Source organism: Carcharhinus amblyrhynchos, chromosome 24 (genome assembly GCF_965287045.1).
Source record: "Carcharhinus amblyrhynchos chromosome 24, sCarAmb.v2.hapA, whole genome shotgun sequence".
Classification (NCBI taxonomy): domain Eukaryota; kingdom Metazoa; phylum Chordata; class Chondrichthyes; order Carcharhiniformes; family Carcharhinidae; genus Carcharhinus; species Carcharhinus amblyrhynchos.
In genome coordinates, this window is record NC_137347.1 from 46,413,150 (window position 1) to 46,436,167 (window position 23,018).

The 23,018-nt window shown below is 45.0% G+C and overlaps 1 protein-coding gene across 2 annotated transcripts in view; it reads right to left on the reverse strand.

Moving 5' to 3' along the window:
• Window positions 1–23,018, reverse strand: part of tmem39b (transmembrane protein 39B) — a 119,616-nt gene that overhangs the window by 64,101 nt on the left and 32,497 nt on the right. For both annotated transcript variants that reach the window (XM_080211481.1, XM_080211482.1), the window contains exon 3: window positions 14,310–14,529. In XM_080211481.1, the coding sequence (XP_080067607.1) occupies window positions 14,310–14,529 (220 nt within the window). The remainder of the gene's footprint in view (window positions 1–14,309; window positions 14,530–23,018) is intronic.

A 23,018-nucleotide genomic window follows, 5' to 3' on the forward strand; every position in this document is an offset into this window, starting at 1 on the left:
CGACGAGGGAGCGAGCTATCTTGGATCTGGTGTTATGTAATGAGGTAGGTAGAATTAGGGACCTTGTAGTGAAGGATCCTCTTGGGAAGAGTGATCATTGTACGGTGGAGTTTCTAATGCAGATGGAGGAGGAGAAAGTGGGTTCCCGGACATGTGTCCTTTGTTTGAACAGAGGGGAGTATGGTAGGATGAGAGGATTGGGGGAGTGTGTTGGAAGGTAGGTCTGCTGAGGAACAGTGGAGGATCTTTAAGGAGATCTTTCTTGGTGCTCAGCAGAAATTTATTCCGATGGTTCAAAAGGATCGGAGGAGGAGAGGTAATCAGCCGTGGATAACGAAGGAGGTGAAGGAAAGTGTTAAATTAAAAGTGGATGCGTTTAGAGTAGCTAAGAGTAGTGGGCAAGAAGAGGATTGGGAGAGGTTTAAATGTCAGCAAAGAATGACAAAGAAATTGATAAAGAAGGGTAGGATAAACTATGAAGCTGGGCTAGCGCTTAATATAAAAGAAAAGGATAGCAAGAGTTTTTATAAATACATAAAAAGGAAGAGGCTGGCTAGGGTGAACATTGGACCCTTAGAGGATGAGAGGGGGGACTTAGTGGTAGGGGATGGGGAAATGGCTGAGGCCGTGAATAACTTTTTTGTTTCGGTCTTCACGGAGGAGGACGTGAATAATTTGCCGGGTGTTAGCGATGGAAAGACGGTAGAAGTGGAGGGCCTGAATGAAATTATTGTTACTAGAGAGGCGGTGCTCGACAGACTGGACGGACTGATTGTGGACAAGACCCCAGGACCGGATGGAATGCATCCAAGGGTTCTGAAGGAAATGGCGGAGGTGATAGTGGATGCCTTGGTGATTATTTTCCAAACGTCGCTGGATTCCGGGGAAGTGCCGGAAGATTGGAAAACGGCTAATGTTACGCCGTTGTTTAAGAAGGGTGGCAGGCAAAAGGCGGGGAATTATAGGCCGGTTAGTTTAACGTCTGTTGTAGGAAAAATGTTAGAATCCGTGATCAAAGAGAAAATAGCGAGGCATCTTGAGGAGAATTGTTTGGTAGAGCAGACGCAGCACGGTTTCGTTAAGGGGAAGTCGTGTCTGACGAATTTATTGGAGTTCTATGAGGATGTGTCTAGGGCGGTGGATAGAGGAGAGCCGGTGGATGTGGTCTTTCTTGATTTTCAGAAGGCGTTTGACAAGGTGCCTCACAAGAGGTTATTGCAGAAGGTCAGGGGGCATGGAGTTGGGGGTAGGGTGTTAGCATGGATAGAGGATTGGCTGTAAAATAGGAGGCAGAGAGTGGGGGTCAATGGGTGCTATTCGGATTGGCGGTTGGTGACTAGTGGAGTGCCCCAGGGGTCGGTGCTGGGGCCTCAGGAATTCAGCATTTATATAGATGATCTGGAGGAGGGAACCGAGTGTATGGTGTCGAAATTTGCTGATGACACCAAGATTGGTGGAACGGCAAATTGTGCGGAGGGTGTGGAGAATCTGCAGAAGGATCTAGATAGGCTGGGCGAATGGGCCAGGAAATGGCAAATGGAATTTAATGTTGGCAAATGTGAGGTTGTCCACTTTGGTAGGAATAATGGTAGGAAGGACTATTACTTACGTGGTGAAAAACTGCAGCATGTGACGGTGCAGAGGGACCTCGGGGTCCTTGTGCATGAGTCGCAAAAACCCAGCCTGCAGGTGCAGCAGGTAGTCAGGAAGGCGAATGGGATGCTGGCCTTCATCGCGAGGGGGATTGAATATAAAAGTAGGGAGGTCTTGCTGCAGCTGTATAGGGCACTGGTGAGGCCGCAGCTGGAGTACTGTGTGCAGTTTTGGTCGCCGTACTTACGCAAGGATATTTTGGCTTTGGAGGGAGTGCAGAGGAGGTTTACTAGGCTGATACCAGAGTTGACGGGGTTGAACTACGAGGAGAGGCTGAATAAACTAGGCTTGTACTCGTTAGAGTTTAGAAGAATGAGGGGAGATCTCATTGAGACGTATAAGATGTTGAATGGGATGGATAGGATAGAGGTGGAGAGGCTCTTCCCGCTCAGAAAGGACAGTAGGACTAGAGGGCACAGCCTCAGGATAAAGGGGGGGCGGTTTAGAACGGAGTTGAGGAGGAACTTCTTCGCTCAAAGGGTGGTGAATCTCTGGAATTCTCTGCCTGTTGAAGTGGTGGAGGCTGCCTCGCTCAATATTTTTAAGACGCGGGTTGATGGGTTTTTGATAGGCAAGGGGATTAAGGGTTATGGGGAGAGGGCGGGAATGTGGAACTGAGCCACGACAGATCAGCCATGATCTTATTGAATGGCGGGGCAGACTCGAGGGGCTAGATGGCCTCCTCCTGCTCCTATTTTCTTATGTTCTTTTTTGTGGCGAGTCTAGGAGGAGTGGTATGTTTGTTGGGTGTTGTTTGACTTGGAACATCATTGCTAGCTGTTAAAGTTTATGCTATATCATGATTGTTTTTTTATAACTGGTAAAAGTTGTACTAATTTTTCTTATTATATGTTAACTGTGTTCTTAAATAAACTTTGATGTGGAGTTGCTGCCGTTGGACTGGGATAGGCACAGTAAGAAGTCTCATAACACCAGGTTAAAGTCCAACAGGTTTATTTGGTAGCACAAGCTTTTGGAACACTGCCCCTTCATCAGGTGAATGAACAGTTGGATTCACAAACATGGCATATGTAGACACAAACTCAATTACAAGATAATGGTTGGAATACAAGTCAACGCGTACGGAGTGTCGGCGAGGGATAGTACCTCTGGTGGGGGAACATGTCACGGCCTTTCGGGGTGGTTTGTCCACCCTTTGTCCCCACCTGGCACTCAGTTCTCACCTGTGGCTCCTTGTAGCTGTTTGTATGCGACAGCGGCCACACCTCGGGCAACGGCTTCAACAAGCCGGCTAAACCAGGTGAGGGTAGCCGACGGGTCTCAACCCTCGGTGAGACAGGGAGATGTCTATCCCAGCATGTGACAGACAGACTCCGGCGCATTGAGTGCATGAACATAGAACATTACAGCGCAGAACAGGCCCTTCGGCCCACGATGTTGCGCCGACCAGTTTTTTAAAAAAAAACACTGACCCACTAATCTAAACCAATCCCTTTTCGTCCATAAACCTATCCACAGATCTCTTAAACGCCCCCAAACTAGGCGCATTTACAACTGCAGCAGGCAGGGCATTCCAGTCCCTCACCACCCTCTGGGTAAAGAACCTACCCCTGACATCCGTCCTATAACTACCCCCCCCTTAATTTAAAGCCATGCCCCCTCGTGCTAGCTTTCTCCATCCGAGGAAAAAGGCTATCACTGTCCACCCTATCTAAACCTCTAATCATCTTATACGTTTCAATAAGATCCCCTCTTAGCCTCCTTCTTTCCAGCGAAAACAACCCCAAATCCCTCAGTCTCTCCTCATAGGACCTCCCCTCCATACCAGGCAACATCCTGGTAAACCTCCTCTGCACCCTCTCCAAAGCCTCTACGTCCTTCCTGTAATGTGGGGACCAGAACTGCACACAGTACTCCAAGTGCGGCCGCACCAGAGTTGTGTACAGCTGCAACACGACGCTGCGACTCCTAAATTCAATCTCCCTACCAATAAACGCCAAGACACCGTATGCCTTCTTAACAACCTTATCTACTTGATTCCCAACTTTCAGGGATCTATGTACACATACACCTAGATCCCTCTGCTCCTGCACACTATTCAAAGTCCTCCCGTTAGCCCTATACTCAACACATCTGTTACTCCTACCAAAATGAATTACCTCACACTTCTCCGCATTAAACTCCATCCGCCACCTCGCGGCCCAGTTCTGCAACCTGTCTAAGTCACCCTGCAAACTATGACACCCTTCCTCACAATCTACCACACCTCCGACTTTGGTGTCATCAGCAAACTTACTAATCCACCCAACTATACCCTCATCCAGATCATTAATAAAAATTACAAACAGCAGTGGCCCCAAAACAGATCCCTGAGGCACACCACTCGTAACCGAACTCCATGACGAATATTTACCATCAACCACCACCCTCTGTCTCCTATCTGCTAGCCAATTCCTGATCCAAGTACCTAGATTACCCCCAATCCCATACATCTGCATTTTCTGCAGAAGCCTACCATGGTGAACCTTATCAAACGCCTTACTAAAATCCATATATACCACGTCAACTGCCTTACCCCTATCCACCTCTTTGGTCACTTTCTCAAAGAACTCAATAAGGTTAGTAAGGCACGACCTACCTGCTACAAAACCATGCTGACTGTCTCTAATCAATTCATTACTCTCCAAATAACTATAAATCCTATCCCTAATAATTCTTTCTAAAACCTTGCCCACAACAGAAGTAAGACTCACCGGTCTATAATTCCCGGGGAAGTCTCTGTTCCCCTTCTTAAACAACGGGACAACATTCGCTGTCCTCCAATCTTCCGGTACTGTACCAGAGACCAACGATGACCTGAAGATCAGAGCCAGAGGCTCTGCAATCACCTCTCTTGTCTCCCAGAGAATCCTAGGGTAAATCCCATCCGGACCAGGGGACTTATCTATTTTCAAGCCCTCTAGAATATCCAGCACATCCCCGGTATCAACTGCAATACTGTTTATTTTACACCCATGAGACCAATGAAAGGTCCAACGGTCAAGATGGCGGTCTCTGCAAGCGCCGTGGAATGCGAAAAGCAAGATAAGACACAGAAGACGTCCTGGTCATCCATTGCGCCTAGTCCCATCTCCAGCCGTCTTGACTCTTGTCTTGACACTGGATCTAGATGGGAATTGGGAAGAGAGAGTGAGGCTGATGCTGCACAACTCTCCCTCACTTTAATCCAAATCAAGCACTAGTTTCAACACTGTCATCATCATCAGTGTCCTGTTCAACCCTTGAAGTCCTGTGGCGATGGGCGAGCGACGAAGCAGCAGGTGTGGACACACTGGGAGCTGTAGTCACGGACCTGCACATAGGCGACTCAGGTCTAATGGTCATTTTCTGCTGACCGAAGCAGCAGTGAAACTCGGTGTCTACCTGGGCGACCGAGCAGTCCTCTTCAGGAACGCACTGCTCACCTCTGTAGAATGAGGAAGGGGCTAGAAAAGGTGCCCTAAACATTCCCTGCTTCACTACACCCTGGCCAGTTTACTGTGGCTGGCGGGGATCCCCTTCCGGTCGAACAAACAAAATAAAACACAAGGTGACACCGCTCACACTGGCACTTGGAACGTGCGCAGGCTTTTGGACAACCCTACAGCAGACAGACCAGAGACAAGAACAGCCTTAGTTGCCAATGAGCTTGCAAAATACAACATTGACATTGCAGCCCTGAGCGAAACTCGTCTTGCCAACGTAGGTCAGTTGACTGAAACTGGAGGTGGATACACTTTTTTCTGGAGCGGTCGTGGCAGTGATGAGCGTTGTGATGCTGGAGTTGGATTTGCCATCAGGGGTCACCTTGTTCAGAAACTTGATATCTACCCAAAGGTGTGAACGGCTGGCTTATGACATTACATCTTCCGCTACAGAACAGAAGTCAAGCCACCCTGATCAGCGCCTATGCCCCCACAATGAACAACCTGGATGAGATGAAAGACAAGTTCTACGAAGAAGGGTGGTGAATCTCTGGAATTCTCTGCCCAATGAAGTGGTGGAGGCTACCTCGTTGAATATATTTAAGTCATGGGTAGATAGATTTCTGATAGATGAGGGAATTAAGGGTTATGGGGAGAAAACGGGAAAGTGGAACTGATCCACTTCAGATCAGCCATGATCTTATTGAATGGTGGGGCAGGCTCGAAAGGCTAGATGGCCTACTCCTGCTCCTATTTCTTATGTCCTTATGACTGGCTGCAGCCTTAGAAATCAAGCTTGCTGATCTACACCTCGCAGGCAACGCTGAGGACAATGGGAATGCTTCAGGGATGATGTCCATACATCTGCACTGAAGATGCTCGGGCCCTCCATCCACCAGCAGCATGATTGGTTTGATGAGAATGATGAGGAGATATAGGCTGTACTTGTTGAAAAGCACCGTCTTCATTGGGCCTGTCAGAACGAACCATCTTCAGCTGCCAAGAAAAATGCTTTTACCAGTGTTCGCAGGACTGTCCAGAATAAACTGCGTAAAATGCAGGATGCCTGGCTGAGCGCCAAGATGAAATGCAGGGATACGCTGACAGAAACAAATTGAAACAGTTCTATGAAGCCCACAATACTCTCTACGGACCTCAATCTCTCGGGAGTTCCCCCTCCTGAGTACAGATGGTACAACTCTCATTACAGAGAGGGCTCAGATCCTGCAGAGATGGGCTGAACACTTTCGAGTCCGTCCTCAACCGACCGTCATCTATTAACGATGAGGCAATTGACAGGATTCCCCAGGTTGATGTCAACAGCGCCATGGATGACCCACCGGTAGTAGCCGAAGTCACGAAAGCTGTCAGCCAGCTATCCAGTGGCAAATCCCCAAGGGTAGATGCCAGACCCACAGAAATCTACAAAGCTGCTGGTCCTGTACTTATCGAGAAGCTCACTGAGTTGTTCTAGTCCTTTTGGAAGCAAGGATCCATTACTCAGTAACTTAAAGATGCTTCCATCATACACCTCTACAAGAGGAAGGGCAATCGGCAAGTATACGACAACCACCGAGTAATCTTGCTGCTCTCCATCCCAGGAAAACCCTTGCAAGAGTCCTGCTAAATCGTCTGGTCACTCATCTGGAGCTGGGCCTGTTTCCAGAGTCACAGTGTGGCTTCTGCAAAGGTTGCGGGACTATTGATATGACTTTTGCTGCGTGCCAAGTTCAGGAGAAGTGTCAGGAGCAGAATCGCGAGCTCTACACAACCTTTGTTGACCTTGCGAAAGCCTTCAACACTGTCAGCCGACAAGGCGTGTGGAGGATCATGTCAAAGTTCAGCTGCCCACCCCCAAATTCATTCAGATGGTACGCCAGTTCCATGATGGCAGAGAATCCTCTGAGGCATTCCCAGTCACCAATGGTCAAACAGGGCTGTGTGCTCGCACCCACACTGTTCAGCATGATGTTTACTGCCATGCTGAATGATGCCTTCTAGGACAGTGTTGCTGGAATTAGCCTCAAGTACAGAGTGGATGGGAAGCTCTTCAACCTGAGGAGACTTCAAGCTATTACCAAAGTGAAAGAGACTGTTCTGAGAGATTTCCTCTTTGCTGTTGACTGCACCTTGTATACTGGCTCACAGCCAGAGATGCAAGTCAGTATGGACAAATTTGCCACAACTTGTGACAACTTTGGACTCACCATCAACATTAAAAAGACCGAAGTCATGCACCAGCCTGTTCCTCATGCATCGTACACAGAACCCATAATCACAATCCAAGAGCAGAAACTACAGGCAGTGGACCAGTTCACTTATCTTGGCAGCACCCTCTCCCAAGCAGTAACTATTGATACAGAAGTTGGCTGCAGAATAGAAAAGGCAAGTTCTGCTTTTGTTAGACTGCGCTCCATTGTATGGGTCAAGAATTCAGCCCAGCAACAAAACTGAAGGTCTACAGCACCGCAGTACTCACTACCCTCCTGTATGCCTGTGAAATGTGTACTGTGTATTGAAGGCATGCAAGACAGCTCAATTATTTCCACATGACTTGTCTTCGCTGAATATTATGCATCAGATGGCAAGACAAAGTACCAGACACTGAAGTTCTCTCTAGAGCAAGTCTACCATCAGTCTACACACTGCTGATGAGAGCGCAGACCTGGTGGGCTGGTCATGTCATCCGTATGTCAGACAAGGGCATACCCAAGCAGCTCCTTTTTGGGGAATTCTCTGCTGGAAGATGCTCGCATGGAGGGCAGAAGAAATGTTTCAAAGACACAGTCAAGGCCTCCCTGAAGTCGCTTGACATAGACACAACCACCTGGGAAACGCTGGCACAAAATCACCCTACCTGGCGCTGCCTCATCCACAAAGACTGTCAAGCTTACAAAGCGAGGTATATTGCAGAAGCACAACTTAAGCGCGAGCTGCGCAAGTCCAGAGCCACCAGCGCAACAACTACAGTGTCTACACAAGTCTATCCAATATGTGCCAGGACATTCTATGCCCGAACTGCCTGATCAGTCATCTTTCGGACACCCTGCAACCAGCCTCAAAATGACTACTAGTGTCAAGGTCCTCATCGATGACAATGGACGAACATATATGCCCTGTTTGTGAACCCAACTCTTCACTCACCTGGCAAGGGAGCAGTGCTCTGAAAACTTATGCTACCAAATAAACCTGTTGGACTTTAACCTGGTGTTGTGAGACTACTTACTGTAAATGAATTTTGTTTGATAAAAGCTTCCCAGTGGATCACTTGAATCATACCTGGAGTGAAACATCTTATGCTCACCCGTGCCAAATTCAAATATAAAAACTTAGGACTTAGGTATAAAACACCTTGGAGTTTTTGGTCTGGGTTATAGGAAGCCTCAGGCTTCAAAAGTTAAATGAAATGTTTAATGTCATTTTAATAAGAGTCTGAGAATTTAGAGTTAAAGCTAATATGAAACATTTGAACAGTGGTCAAGGTGGTTGGTTGAAATGCTGGACAGGATTCCCTGTTAAAAGTGGAGGAGGAGCTTTGTTCAGAAATGTCATTTGGAAAACTTGGTCTGGATATCAAAATGGAAATCACTAAGAGAAAGCATGAGAACGAGAGAAGATTTTAAAGATGTTTTTGGGAGTGGAGGTTGGAAATGCTAATATGTAAATCATCTGAGAGGATTCTGAGGAGACAGCCAAATAAAGACACCAAAACTGCACATAATACTTTAGGTGTGGCCTCACCAACGCCCTGTACAATTGCAACAAAACATCCCTATCCCTATAGTCAAATCCTCTCGCTTTGAAGGCTAACATACCATTTGCCTTCTTTACTGCCAAATATGCCTGCGCGCTTACTTTCAGCGACTGATGCACAAGGACATCAAGGTCTCGTTGAGTATCCACCACGCTCAATTTACACCCATTCAAGTAATAATCATTCTTTAAAGGGCATCAGTTATCCCGATGAGTTTTTAGCTCAATCACCAATGTGATTTAATTCCAGATTTTTACTGAATTCAAATTTCACCACAGCATTTACCAGGATCATTCAATTACTAGTCCAGTGACATTACCACAATGCTACAGCATTCCCCTGGTTGCACTACAACAGTAACCATACTTCCAACCATATGACCAAAACCTCTACTTTCTCAGAAGACTAAGGAAATTCAGCATGTGCTGCAATTCTCACCAACTTTTACAGATACACTATGGAAAGCATTCTTTCTGGTTGCCTCACAGCTTGGTATGGCTCCTGCCCTGTACAAGACCACAAGAAACTGCAAAATGTTGTGAATGATGCCCAGTCCATCATGCAAACCATCCTCCCAACCACTGACTCTGTTTACACTTCCCGCTGTTTTGGAAAAGCAGCCAGCATAATTCAGGACTCTGCATACCCCAGACATTCTCTCTTCTATCTTCCGTCTGGAAAAATATACAAAAGTCTGAGATCCCACACCAACTGACTCACGAACAGCTTCTTCCCTGCTGCCATCAGACTTTTTGGATGGACCTACCTCACATTAAGTTCATCTTTCGCTATGCCCTAGCTATGACTGTAACACTACATTCCGCACTCTCTCATTTCCTTCCCTATGAACAGTATGCTTTGTCTGTATAGCGCAAGGAACAATACTTTTCACTGTATACTAATATATGTGACAATAATAAATCAAAACAACTTCAAAAACTCTTAATTGGCTATGAAGGACTGAGACAATTTGAGGTACTGAAAGAAACTATATAAGAAACTATATAAGACGAAGGTTGAGAGGCGACCTGATAGAAGTTTATAAAATGTTGAGAGGAATAGATAGGGTGGATTCTCAGAGGCTATTTCCCCAAGTTGAAATGGTCGCTACGAGAGGACACAGATTGAAGGTGCAGGGAGGCAAGTACAGAAGTGATGTTAGGGGTAAGTTTTTCACTCAGAGGGTGGTGAGTGAATGGAATCGGCTGCCGTCAGTGGTGGTGGAGGCGAACTCGCTGGGGTCTTTTAAAAGACTTCTGGATGAGTATATGGGATTTAATGGGATTGGGGGTTATAGATAGGTCTATAGATTGGTAGGTGTTGATGTGGTCGGCGCAACTCGTGGGCCGAAGGGCCTGTTTGTGCTGTAGTGTTCTATGTTCTAAGTGCAAATCTTTTTTACCACTCTAATGTTGCCAAATCATAATTCCATTTCCTATGCTAAATTATAGGGCTGTTCTGATGGTCAGTGGTAAAATCCTAGCTATACAAAACAGGAAGATGCTGGCTGTGATTCCCCAGTATGAGTTAAATGCTCTTAAATATTAGAGGTAGTAAGGATGCTTCAACTGACCCTCAAACTCAAAGCAGGGAGAGAGGTCTCATAAAAGGATTAGGTTTACAGACTGGAATTGGAACATTGTTGAAAGAGTAAACTTGATTGAAAAATCAATATTCTAACATCAGCTCCTTTGAAGACACTTGCTGTCACACCATCTCAAATGATGGCTGTGAAGACAGTAAGATACCCCTCAAAGTCATGCTGTGATGAACTTCTGAGCTTTGTACATTAGACTGCCTCATACCTTCATACACATAATTATTACAGCGCAGGAGAACATAAGAACAGAACATAAGAACATAAGAAATAGGAGCAAGAGTAGGCCATCTAGCCCTTTGAGCCTGCCCAGCCATTCAATATGATCATGGCTGATCTGAAGTGGATCAGTTCCACTTTCCTGCTGTCTCCCCATAACCCTTAATTCCCTTGTCTATCAAAAACCTAACTACCCATGACTTAAACATATTTAGCGATGTAGCCTCCACCAATTCAACGGGCAGAAAATTCCAGATACTCACCACCCTTTGAGCGAAGATGATCTAAACTGCACCCCCCCCTTATCTTGAGGCTGAGCCCTTGAGTCCGGCTCTCCTTTCTAAGCGGGAAGAATCTCTCTACCTCTACCCTATCCATCCCCTTCATTATCTTATACGTCTCTATAAGATCCCGCCTCATCCTTCTAAACTCCAACGAGTACAGACTCAGTCTATTTAGTCTCTCTTCATAGTCCAACCCCCTCATCTCCAGTATCAGTCTAGTGAACCTCCTCTGCACTCCCTCCAATGCCAATATATCCTTCCGCAAGCATGGCGACCAAAACTGCACACAGTACTCCAGCTGCGGCCTCACCAGTACCCTGCACAATTGCAGCAAGATTTCCCTACTTTTATATTCTATCCCCCTCGCTATAAAGGCCAACATTCCATTCGCCTTCTTGATCACCTGCTGCACCTGCAGACTAGGTTTTTGCGACTCATTCACAAGGACCGCCAGGTCTCTCTGCACCTTAACATGCTGCAGCTTTTCGCCTTTTAAATAATAATCCCTCCTACTATTATTTCTGCCACAGTGGATAGCCTTACACTTGCCAACATTATACTCCATCTGCCAGGTCCTCGCCCACTCGCTCAGCCTATCCAGATCCCTCTGCAGACTCTCCACACCCTCCATGCAATTTGCTTTTCCACTCACCTTCGTGTCATCAGCAAATTTCGTCACCCTACACTCAGCCCCCTCCTCCAGATCGTCTATAGGTAGAGGCGAACTCGCTGGGGTCTTTTAAAAGACTTCTGGATGAGTATATGGGATCTAATGGCACTGGAAGTTACAGATAGTTCTATGGCTTGGTAGGTATAGATGTGATCGGCGCAACTTGTGGGCCGAAGGGTCTGTTTGTGCTGTAGTGTACTATGTTCTATATAAATGGTAAATAGCTGAGGCCCCAGCACCGATCCCTGTGGCACTCAACTAGTCACCAACCGCCAATCAGAATAGCACCCATTGATACCAACTCTCTGCTTCCTATTAGACAGCCAATGCTCTATCCACGCTAACACCTTACCCCCAACTCCGTGCACCCTAACCTTCTGAGGCATCTTATCAAACGCCTTCTGGAAATCTAAAAACACCACATCTACCGATTCCCCTCTGTCTACCGCACTAGTCGCATCCTCATAGAAATCCAATAAATTCCCCTTAACGAATCCGTGCTGCGTCTGCTCGATCAAACCATTCTTTTCTAGGTGCCTCGCTATTTCTTCTTTGATGACGGATTCAAGCATTTTTCCAACTACAGACGTTAAACTAACCAGCCTATAATTCCCTGCCTTTTGTCTGCTACCTTTTTTAAACAGCAGTGTAACATTAGCCATTTTCCAATCTTCCGGCACTTCCCCGGAACCCAGCGAATTTTGGTAAATAATTACTAAGGCATCCACTATCACCGCTGCCTTTTCTTTCAGAACCCTGGGATGCATTCCATCCGGTCCTGGGGACTTGTCCACCTTCAGTCCCATTAGTCTATCAAGCACTACCTCTCTAGTGACAGTAATCGCATTCAGGCCCTGAACTCCTACCATCCTTCTATCTTTAAGATCCGGCAAACTATTCACGTCCTCCTCCGTGAAGACGGAGGCAAAAAACTTATTCAAAGCCTCCGCCATTTCCTCATCTCCCACCGCTAATCCCCCCTCATCCTCTAAGCATCCAACATTCACTCTAGCCAGCCTCCTCTTCTTTATATATTTGTAAAAACTTTTACTGTCCTTTTTTATATTTAGTGCTAGTTTAGCTTCATAGTCTATCTTTCCTTTCTTTATCACCTTCTTAGTCATTCTTTGTTGATTTTTAAATTTTTCCCAATCTTCTAATCGCCCACTACTTTTAGCCACTCTGAATGCATCGCCTTTTAATTTAGTACTCTTTTTTATTTCCTTCGATAACCACGGCTGGTTCTCCCTTCTCCTACATTCCTTCTTTACCATCGGAATATATTTCTGCCGAATACCGAAAAAGATCTCCTTAAAAATCCTCCACTGTTCCTCAGCCGTTCTACCAACTAATCTGCGCCCCCAATCTACATTCGAGGAGGCTAGTGCAATTAAGGGTAGAAACAAAGGATAGCCTTGTTAGCAATGCTCATTTGCTATGAATGAATAGAAAAATTGATTCCTTCTCAATTACTAAAAATCTGTACCTTCAGGCTTGTACTGGGAGCAGCAAACTTCATCAAAACAGTCAAAGGTGCGAAGGAAAACATTTCAAAATGGGACCTATCAGAAATCTCATTTTTTTCTGTAAAACAGAATACTGGTGTGTGCCAGTACAACAGTACTGGTATGAAGAATAATTCATGATCCATGCTATCAAAAAGAGGATTGAGGATGGTAGAAGCATTTTAACATAGAACATAGAACACTATAGCACAAACAGGCCCTTCGGCCCACAAGTTGCACCGATCATATCCATACCTACCAGGCCATAGAATTATCTATAACTCTCAATCCCATTAAATCCCGTGTACTCATCCAGAAGTCTTTTAAAAGACGGCAACAAGTTTGCGTCTACCACCACCGATGGCAGCCGATTCCACTCACTCACCACCCTCTGAGTGAAAAACTTACCCCTGACATCTCCTCTGTACTTGCTCCCCAGCATCTTAAACCTGTGTCCTCTCGTAGCAACCATTTCAGCCCTGGGAAATAGCCTCTGAGAATCCACCCTACCTATACCTCTCAATATTTTATAAACTTCTATCAGGTCGCCTCTCAACCTTCGTCCCTCCAGGGAGAAGACACCTAGCTCCCTCAACCTATCTTCATAAGGCATGCCTCCCAATCTAGGAGGTAAATCTCCTCTGCACCCGCTCAATAGCTTCCACATCCTTCCTGTAGTGAGGCGACCAGAACTGTGCACAGTACTCCAAGTGGGGTCTGACAAGGGTCTTACAAAGTTGCAGCATTACCTCCCGACTCCTAAACTCAATCCCTCGATTAACGAAGGCGATTTGATTCACCTAAGAGTTCTGATAAGTGTGCAGAAAACTTGCAAGGTTACCAAGTTTCTGATTGTATAGATTTTGCATGGATCGTTGTAGAAGTGTGTTTGATAGTGAAAAGATTATTCTTGTTTTAAGTTTGTGTTCTTAAGCCCTGAGCAAGGATGTTCAATGCCAGAGCACAACAGGAGCTGAATAGAAACTCATTTGGTGCACAGAATGCATACAGCATAACATTTTGCCATCACAATACCATGAATTTCACAGTGCAGTAAACATGAACATGCACGTATTCTCTCATATCAACATTAAGTCTCACTGGCATTTTAGACAGTCAAACAGAAAGTTGGATTCCACTGACCCATTAGGCAAAATATCTCTCAAATACTGGATCACAAGGAGTAATAAAATGATACTCACCAGTGATGTAAGTGCAGGTGGATGAGTAGGAGGATACCACCATACAGTTTTATAGATGTTGATGTAATGAACAAACAAAGCTACGAGGTGGCAGAAGAGTAGGTGAACTTCGAACAGAATGCCTTTCTCAAGAGGTAATTCAGGGATCTTATTGTGTTTCAGAGGGATCACAGTCTGGGTTGCAAGGGGAGGGCTTGTCAAGCCAGTTCCTGAGCCACTCCTAATGACAAACAACAAATAAATTGCAGTTGATCAGGAGTCAAAGCATAACGTTTCTTCATATCTTGATGTAAAAGCAAATTAATGAAAAAATTCTTCCACAAATATCATAAACCAAATGGGTTTTTGGAGTTAATATGTTGGAAGAGGAACACAGAGGATTCTTGCATTAATCAAACCATTAAATGAGGAAAATGCTTTGGCTCTGTTACATTTTAATCCTAATCTAGAGTCCTAACATCCATGCAGGTAAATGAAACACCACTCCAATTGGATATCCACAATTGGCAAACATTCTAATGTTAGGCTACTGTCAAATTCTCACTGCTTTGTCCTAATGTTTTTAACCCCTTCTTTCCCTGAGTGAGTGGGTGATGACCTGGCAGATGGAGTATAACATTAGCAAATGTGAAGTTATCCACTTTGGTAGAAATAATAGTAGGAAGGAATATCATTTAAAGGGTGAAAAGCTGCAGCATGCTACTGTGCGGAGGGACCCGGGGGTCCTTGTGCACGAATCGCAAAAACTCAGTCTGCCGGTGCAGCAGGTGATCAAGAAGGCAAATGGAATGTTGGCCTTCATCGTGAGGGGGATAGAATATAAAAGCAGGGAGGTCTTGCTGCAACTGTACAAGGCACTGGTGAGGCCACAACTGGAGCATTGTGCGCAGTTTTGGTCCCCTTATTTGCGAAAGGATATATTGGCCTTGAAGGGAGTGCAGAGAAGGTTCACTAGGCTGATACCGGGGATGAGGGGGTTAGCTTATGAGGAGAGATTAAATAGACTGGGCCTGTACTCATTGGAGTTTAGAAGGCTGAGGGGGGATCTTATAGAGATTTACAAGATAATGAAGGAGCTAGATAGAGTAGAGGTAGAGAGATTCTTTCCACTTAGAAAGGAAAACCGAACTAGAGGGCACAGTCTCAAAATAGGGGGGCGGGTGCAGTTTAGAACAGAGTTGAGGAGGAACTTCTTCACTCAAAGGGCGGTGAATCTCTGGAATTCTCTGCCCATTGAAGTGGTGGAAGCTACCTCGTTGAATATATTTAAGTCATGGGTAGATAGATTTCTGATAGACAAGGGAATTAAGGGTTATGGGGAGAAAGCAGGAAAGTGGAACTGATCCACTTCAGATCAGCCATGATCTTATTGAATAGCAGGGCAGCCTTGAAGGGCTAGATGGCCTACTCCTGCTCCTATTTCTTATGTTCTTATGTTCCCCATCATGCCACTCGAGGGCACAAATGGTAATGTTTTCATTTTCCACATCAACTATTTCTTCTCTCCCAATGAAGAGCAAACTGGAAACATATGGAACTTAATAACGGCTGCTCCAATTTATTTCATGTAGCATCAGTACACCAATACAGACAAATCTTTCATGTTAGCAGATTTGATCCTAACTTTCTGAAGTCAAAGAATTAAACCAATATGCTTCCAAAGTCCCAACTGTCTAATATTAATAAACATGACATTACACCTCTCTTGGCTACATCCAAATAAATGCTACTATTTTATGGAAATAACCAAAAACACAAAGCTCTGCAAAAATACAATGCTCCTCCTGCATAATGAAATGAACAAAGAACAAAGAAAAGTACAGCATAGGAACAGGCCCTTCAGCCCTCCAAGCCTGTGCCAATCACGATGCCCTAACTTAAAAAACCTTCTGCCTTTACTTAGTCTGTATCCCTCTATTTCTTCTCCATTCATGTACCCATCCAGTTTCCTCTTAAATGTTGCTAATGTGCCTGCTTCCACCATATCCTCTGGCAGCGTGTTCCAGGCACCCATCAAAACTGCCCGCACATCTCCCTTAAACATTTCCCCTCTCACCTTGAACCTGTGCCCTCTTGTAATTGACACTTCCATCCTTGGAAAAAGCCTCTAATAATAGACCTCATCTATGCCTCTCATAATTTTTGTAGGCCTCTATCAGGTCTCCACTCAGTCTTTGTCTTTCCAGTGAAAACAATCCCAGTTTATTCAACCTCTCTGAAGGACACTGATGACCATGTGTGCAGAAGGTGTATCCAAATGAAGCTCCTAGGTAACTGGATTTCAGAGCTGGAGCTGCACGTGGTCTCACTGTGGAGCATCAATGACGTTGAGCAAGTCATGGATAGCATATTTAGTGAAGTGATCATACCGCAGGTGAAGACTGCACAGGCAGAAATAGGTGACCATCAAGAACAGTAAAAGACTCAGGAAGGGAGTGCAGGAGTCTCCTATGGTCATCCCCCTTTCAAATAAATATACAGCTTTGGATACTGTTGGCGGGGGGCGGGGGGAAGGGGGAATGGCCTCTCAAGGGAAAGCAGCAGCAGCCAGGTTCATGGCACCATTGTTGGCTCTGCTGCTCAAAGGGATGGGAGGAAAAATGGCAAGGCTGTAGTGATAGGGGATTCAATATTTATGAGCACAGACAGACTTCTGTGGTCGCGAACATGAATGAAGGATGGTATGTTGCCTCCCTGGTCCTGGGATCTGTGATGTCATGGAGCAGCTGCTGGGCATTCTGGGGAGGGAAGGTGAACAGCCAGTGGTTGTGGTACACACTGGTACCAATGACAGAGATAAACTAAGGGATGAGAACCTGCAAGCTGAGTACAGGAAGTTAAGCGATAAATTAAAATGCAGGACCTCAAACGTAGTAATTTTAGGATTACTCCCAGTGCCACATGCTAGTGAAAGCAGAAATAAGAGGATAGACCAAATAAACACATGGCTGGAGAGCCTGTATAGCCAGGAACGATTCAGATTCTTGAGGCAGTGGGACTGGCTCTGGAGAAGGTGAGACCTGTACAAACCGGACCCTCCTCTACTACTACCACCTCTGGCAGTTTGTTCCAGACACTCACCACCCTCTGTGTGAAAAAATTGCCCCTCTGGGCACTTTTGTATCTCTCCCCTCTCACCTTAAACCTATGCCCTCTAGTTTTAGATTCCCCTACCTTTGGGAAAAGATATTCTTGTCTATGCCCCTCATTATTCTACAGATCTCTATAAGGTCACCCCTCAGCCTCCTATGCTCCAGAGAAAAAAGTCCCAGTTTATTCAGCCTCTCCTTAAAACTCAATCCATCAAGTCCCGGTAGCATCCTAGTAAATCTTTTCTGCACTCTTTCTAGTTTAATGTCTTGTACAACTTCAACAAGATGTCCCAACTCCTGTAACTCAATGTTCTGACCGATGAAACCAAGCATGCCGAATGCCTTCTTCACCACTCTGTCCACTTGCAACTCCACTTTCAAGGAGCTATGAACATGTAGCCCTAGATCTCTTTGTTCTGTAACTCTCCCCAGCGCCCTACATTAACTGAGTAAATCCTGCCCTGTTCAATCTACCAAAACGCATCACCTAGCATTTGCCGAAATTAAACTCCCTTTGCCATTTGTCAGCCCACTGGCCCAATTGATCAAGATCCTGCTGCAATTGGAGATAACCTTCCTCACTGTCCACCACACCACCAATCTTGGTGTCATCTGCAAACTTACTAACCATGCCCACATATTCTCATCCAAATCATTAATATAAATGACAAATAATTGATTTTCTAATCCTCACTAAATACAGGAGAGGTACCAGAGGATTGGTGAAATGCAAATGTAGTTCCATTGTTTAAAAAGAGCTTGAAGTAAATGCCAAACAATTATAGGCCAGTTATTCTTACTCCAGTGGTAAGCAAATTAGTAGAATCAATCCTGAGGTATAGGATTAACTGTCACATAGAAGTGGGTGAGCGTTCTCCAAGGCAGCCATCATGACCAATGACAACACAGAATCGCTGAGCAGAAACTGATAGCCAAGTTCCGCATGCATGAGGATGGCCTCAACCGGCTTCTTGGGTTCATATGCACATCGGTTAGCACTGCTTCTTCACAGCTCCAGGGTCCTGGGTTCGATTCCCGGCTCGAGTCACTGTCTCTGTGGAGTTTGCACGTTCTCCTCGTGGCTGCGTGGGTTTCCTCCGGGTGCTCCGGTTTCCTCCCACAGTCCAAAGATGTGCGGGATAGGTTGACTGGCCATGCTAAGAAATTGCCCCTTAGTGCCTAGGTTAGAAGGATTAGTGAGTATAATATGCAGGGATATGGGGGTGGGGCCTGGGTGGGATTGTGTTCGGTGCAGACTCGATGGGCCAAAGGGCCTCTTTCTGCACTGTAGTGTGTTATGATTCTATCTGTAACCCCCACGGCTTGCCTGGCTTTGCAAAATCTCACTAAAGTCTTGGCTGGAGACAATTCACATATTTTTAACCTGTGCTTAACCCTCTCTCCACTCACATTGTTTGCATCTACATAAGATAAAGGTGCATGGTGTTACGGGTAATGTATTAGCATGGATAGAGGATTGGTGAACTAACAGAAAGCAAAGAGCAGGGGTATATGGGTGTTTTTCTGCTTGGCGATCAGTGACTAGTGGTGTACCTTAGGGATCAGTGTTGGGACCACAATTGTTTACAATTTAAATAGATGATTTGGAGTTGGGGACCAAGTGTAGTATGTCAAAATTCGCAGATTACACAAAGATGAGTGGCACAGCAAAGTGTGCAGAGGATGCTGAAAGTCTGCAAAGGAATATAGATAATCTAAGTGAGTGGACGAGGGTCTGGCAGATGGAGTACAATGTTGGTAAATGTGAGGTCATCCATTTTGGTAGGAATAACTGCAAAATGGGCTGTTTAATGGTAAAAAAATTGCAACATGCTGCAGTGCAGAGAGACCTGGGTGTCCTTATGCAAGAATCACAAGGAGTTGGTTTGCAGGTGCAGCAGGTAAATGGAAGGCAAATGGAATTTTGTCCTTCATTGTTAAAGGGATGGAGTTTAAAAACAGCGAGGTTATGTGCAGCTGTATAAGGTGCTGGTGAGGCCTCACCTTGAGTACTGTGTACAGTTTTGGTCTCCTTGGGAAAGGATATACTGACACTGGAGGGAGTGCAGAGGAGATTCACTAGGTTGATTCAGAGTTGAGAGGGTTGGCTTATGAGGAGAGACTGAGTAGACTGGGGCTATACTCATTGGAATTCAGAAGAATGAGGGGAGATCTAATAGAAACATATAAGATTATGAAGGGAATAGATAAGATAGAAGTAGGGAAGTTGTTTCCACTGCTCGGTGAGACTAGAACTAGGGGGCATGGCCTCAAAATAAGGGGAAGCAGATTTAGAACTGAATTGAGGAGGAACTTCTTCACACAAAGGGTTGTGAATCTATGAAACTTTCTGCCAGTGAAGCAGTTGAGGCTACCTCACTGAATGTTTTTAAGGCAAGGGTCGATAAACTTTTGAACAGTAAAGGAATTAAGGATTCTGGTGTGCGAACGAGTAAGTGGAGCTGAGCCCATGAAAAGATCAGCCATAATCTTATGGAATGGCAGAGCAGGCTGGAGGTGCCAGAAGGCTTCTCCTGCTCCTAGTTCTTTTGTTCACCTGTAAAGACTTGATTATCTGTTAAGACTCGCATTCCAACCATTATCTTGTAATTGAGTTTGTGTCTATATAATATGCCCTGTTTGTGAACCAATCCTGCACTCACCTGATGAAGGGGCAGTACACTGAAGGCTCATGCGACCAAATAAACCTGTTGGACTTTAACCTGGTGTTGTGAGACCACTTACTGTGGTAGTTATAGGACGGATGTCAGAGGTAGGTTCTTTACCCAGAGGGTGGTGAGGGATTGGAATGCCCTGCCTGCTGCAGTTGTAAATGCGCCTAGTTTGGGGGCGTTTAAGAGATCCGTGGATAGATTTGTGGATGGAAAGGGTTTGGTTTAGGTTAGAGGGTCATTGCTTTTTAACTGGTCACGCAACATCGTGGGCCGAAGGGCCTGTTCTACGCTGTAATGTTCTATGTTCTACTCCAGTCCAACGTTGGCAACTCCCCATCATGTCACATAGAAAGACATGGGCCTATCAGCGATGGTCAGCATAGATTTGTTAAAGGAAGGTTTTGTTTTACGAACTTGACAAAATTCTTTCAGGAAGTGACAAGGTAGCTTGATGAAGGTGGTGCAGTGGATGTTGAGTCCATGGATTTTAGCAAGGCATCTGACAAGGTCCCACATGGCACATTGGTCAAAAAAAAAGCCCTTGGGAAACAGGAGAGTGTGGCAAATTGGATCAAAGTTGGCTTAATAACAGGAAACAAAGAGTAATGGTTGATAATGCTCTTGTGAATGGAAAGCTGTTTAAAGTTGTGTTCCACAGGGTTCGGCGTTGGCACCCTTGCTGTTTGTGTTATTTATTAATGATTTGGGCGTGAACATGGTGCAGGATTGGAAAATTTGCAAATGACACAAAGATGGCCAAATAATATCAATGGGTTAGTGGAGTGGGCAATCAAGTAGCACATGGATTTTTAACATAGAGAAGCATGAGATAATGCACTTAAGGAGGTCAAACAATTATAGAGAATACACAATAAGTGGAGTGAGAGATCTTGACGTACAAGTACACAGGTCCCTAAAGGCAATAGCTCCAAACAGACAAGGTTATAAGGAAGGCATATGGAATGCTCTCCTTCATTGGCAAAGGAATATAGCATAAAAATAAGGATGCTGGAATTGTATAAAACACTGGTGAGGCCACAACCGGAGTATTGTGTACAGTTCTGGTCATATTACAGGAAGAACATAACTGCTCTGGAGAGAGTGCAGAGGAAGTTTACAAGAATGTTGCCAGGGTTAGAAATGTGTAGCTGTGAGGAGAGATTGAAGAGGTTGGGGTTATTTTCCTTGGAACAAAGGTGGCTGATGGGTGACTTCATAGAGGTGTACAAAATTATGAGGGGAAGAGATAGAGTGGATGCAAACAAATTATTTCCCTTCATGGAGAATTCTAGAACCAGGGGACATAGATTCAATACAAGTGGCAGTAGGTGCAGAGGGGACATGAGGAAGAACTTTTATACACAAAGTGTGGTGGATATCTGGAATTCATGGTCCACCTTGATGGTGGAGACAAAGACTAAACTCTTTTTAAAAAAGCACAGGGCTATGAGCTGGTGCAGAAAGGTAGGAATAGAAAGGGCACCTGGGTGTTCTTGGGCTGCCATGGACAAATGGGCCATTAGGCTCACCAATCTGTAGTTCCCAAGCTTTTCCCTGCAGCCCTTCTTAAACAAAGGCACACTCCAATCTTCAGTCACCTCACCTCTGGCTGTCGATGATTTAATTATCTCTGCTAGGGAACACATAACCTCCTCCGTACCCTCCCAGAATGTTCTGGGATACACTTCATTAGGTCCCCAGGATTTATCTACCTTGATGCGCTTTAAGAATTCCAGAATTTCCTTCTCAGTTATATATACACTTGTCAACACATCTCTATTTATTTCCCAAGTTCCCTAACATCTGTGCCTTTCTCAACAGTAAATACTGATGAGAAATATTCATTTAGGATCTCATCTATCTCTTGTGGATCCACACATTGATGACCCTGTTGATCCTTACGAGGCCCTACTCTCTCACTAGTTATTCATTTCCCCTTTATGTATTTGTAGAATTTCTTTAGATTCTTCTTTGCCTTATCTGCCAAAACAATCTCATATCCCCTTTTTGCCCTCTTGATTTCTCTCTTAACTCTACTCCTACACTCTCTATACTCTTCAAAGGATCCATATGATCCCAGCTGCCGATGCATGTCATATGCTTCCTTCTTCTTCTTGACCAGGGCATCGATAACCTGAGTTATCCAGAGTTCCCTAATTCTACCAGCCTTGTCCTACATTCTAAGAGCAATTTGCTTACCTTGAATCCTGATAATACATTCTTGGAAGCCTCCCATTTACCAGATGTCCCTTTGCTTGCCAACAGATTCTCCCTATTAACTTTTGAAAGTTCCTGTCTGATACCATCAAAATTGGCCTTGCCTGAATTTAGAATTTTAACTTTTGGGCCAGACCTATCATTCTTCATAGCCATCTTAAACTAATGGAATTATGGTCACTGGTCCCAAAACGATCCCTCACTAACACCTCTGTCATCTGCCTTTCCTTATTTCCCAACAGGAGGTCAAGTTTTGCTTCCTCTCTAGTCAGGTCATCAACATACTGAATGAGAAATTCCTCCTGAATACACTCAACAAATTTCTCTCCATCCAAGCCTCTAATACTATGGTTGTTCCAGTCAATGTTGGGAAAGTTAAAATCCCCTACTACGACCACCTTATTTTTCTTGGAGCTATCTTTAATCTCCTTATATTTTTGCTCCTCAATTTCCCACTGACTAAACCTCTGACTGGCAGACCAAATGCAAATTGGGTGATTGCTTTTTGAAGCACCTTGGTTTTATCCACATTGTCCCAAGCTTCCAGTGGCCTGTCATTTTTATTCTTGACCTTACTTTCATGCTGACATCTCTGTCTTTGGTCTGCTGTACTGTTCCAATAAGGTTCAACCTGCATTTCAGAAACTGCATTTCAAAAGAAAATAGAGCTTCAAAGAAAATTACAGCACAGGAATACGGCCTTTGGCCCTCCGAGCCCGTGTCAA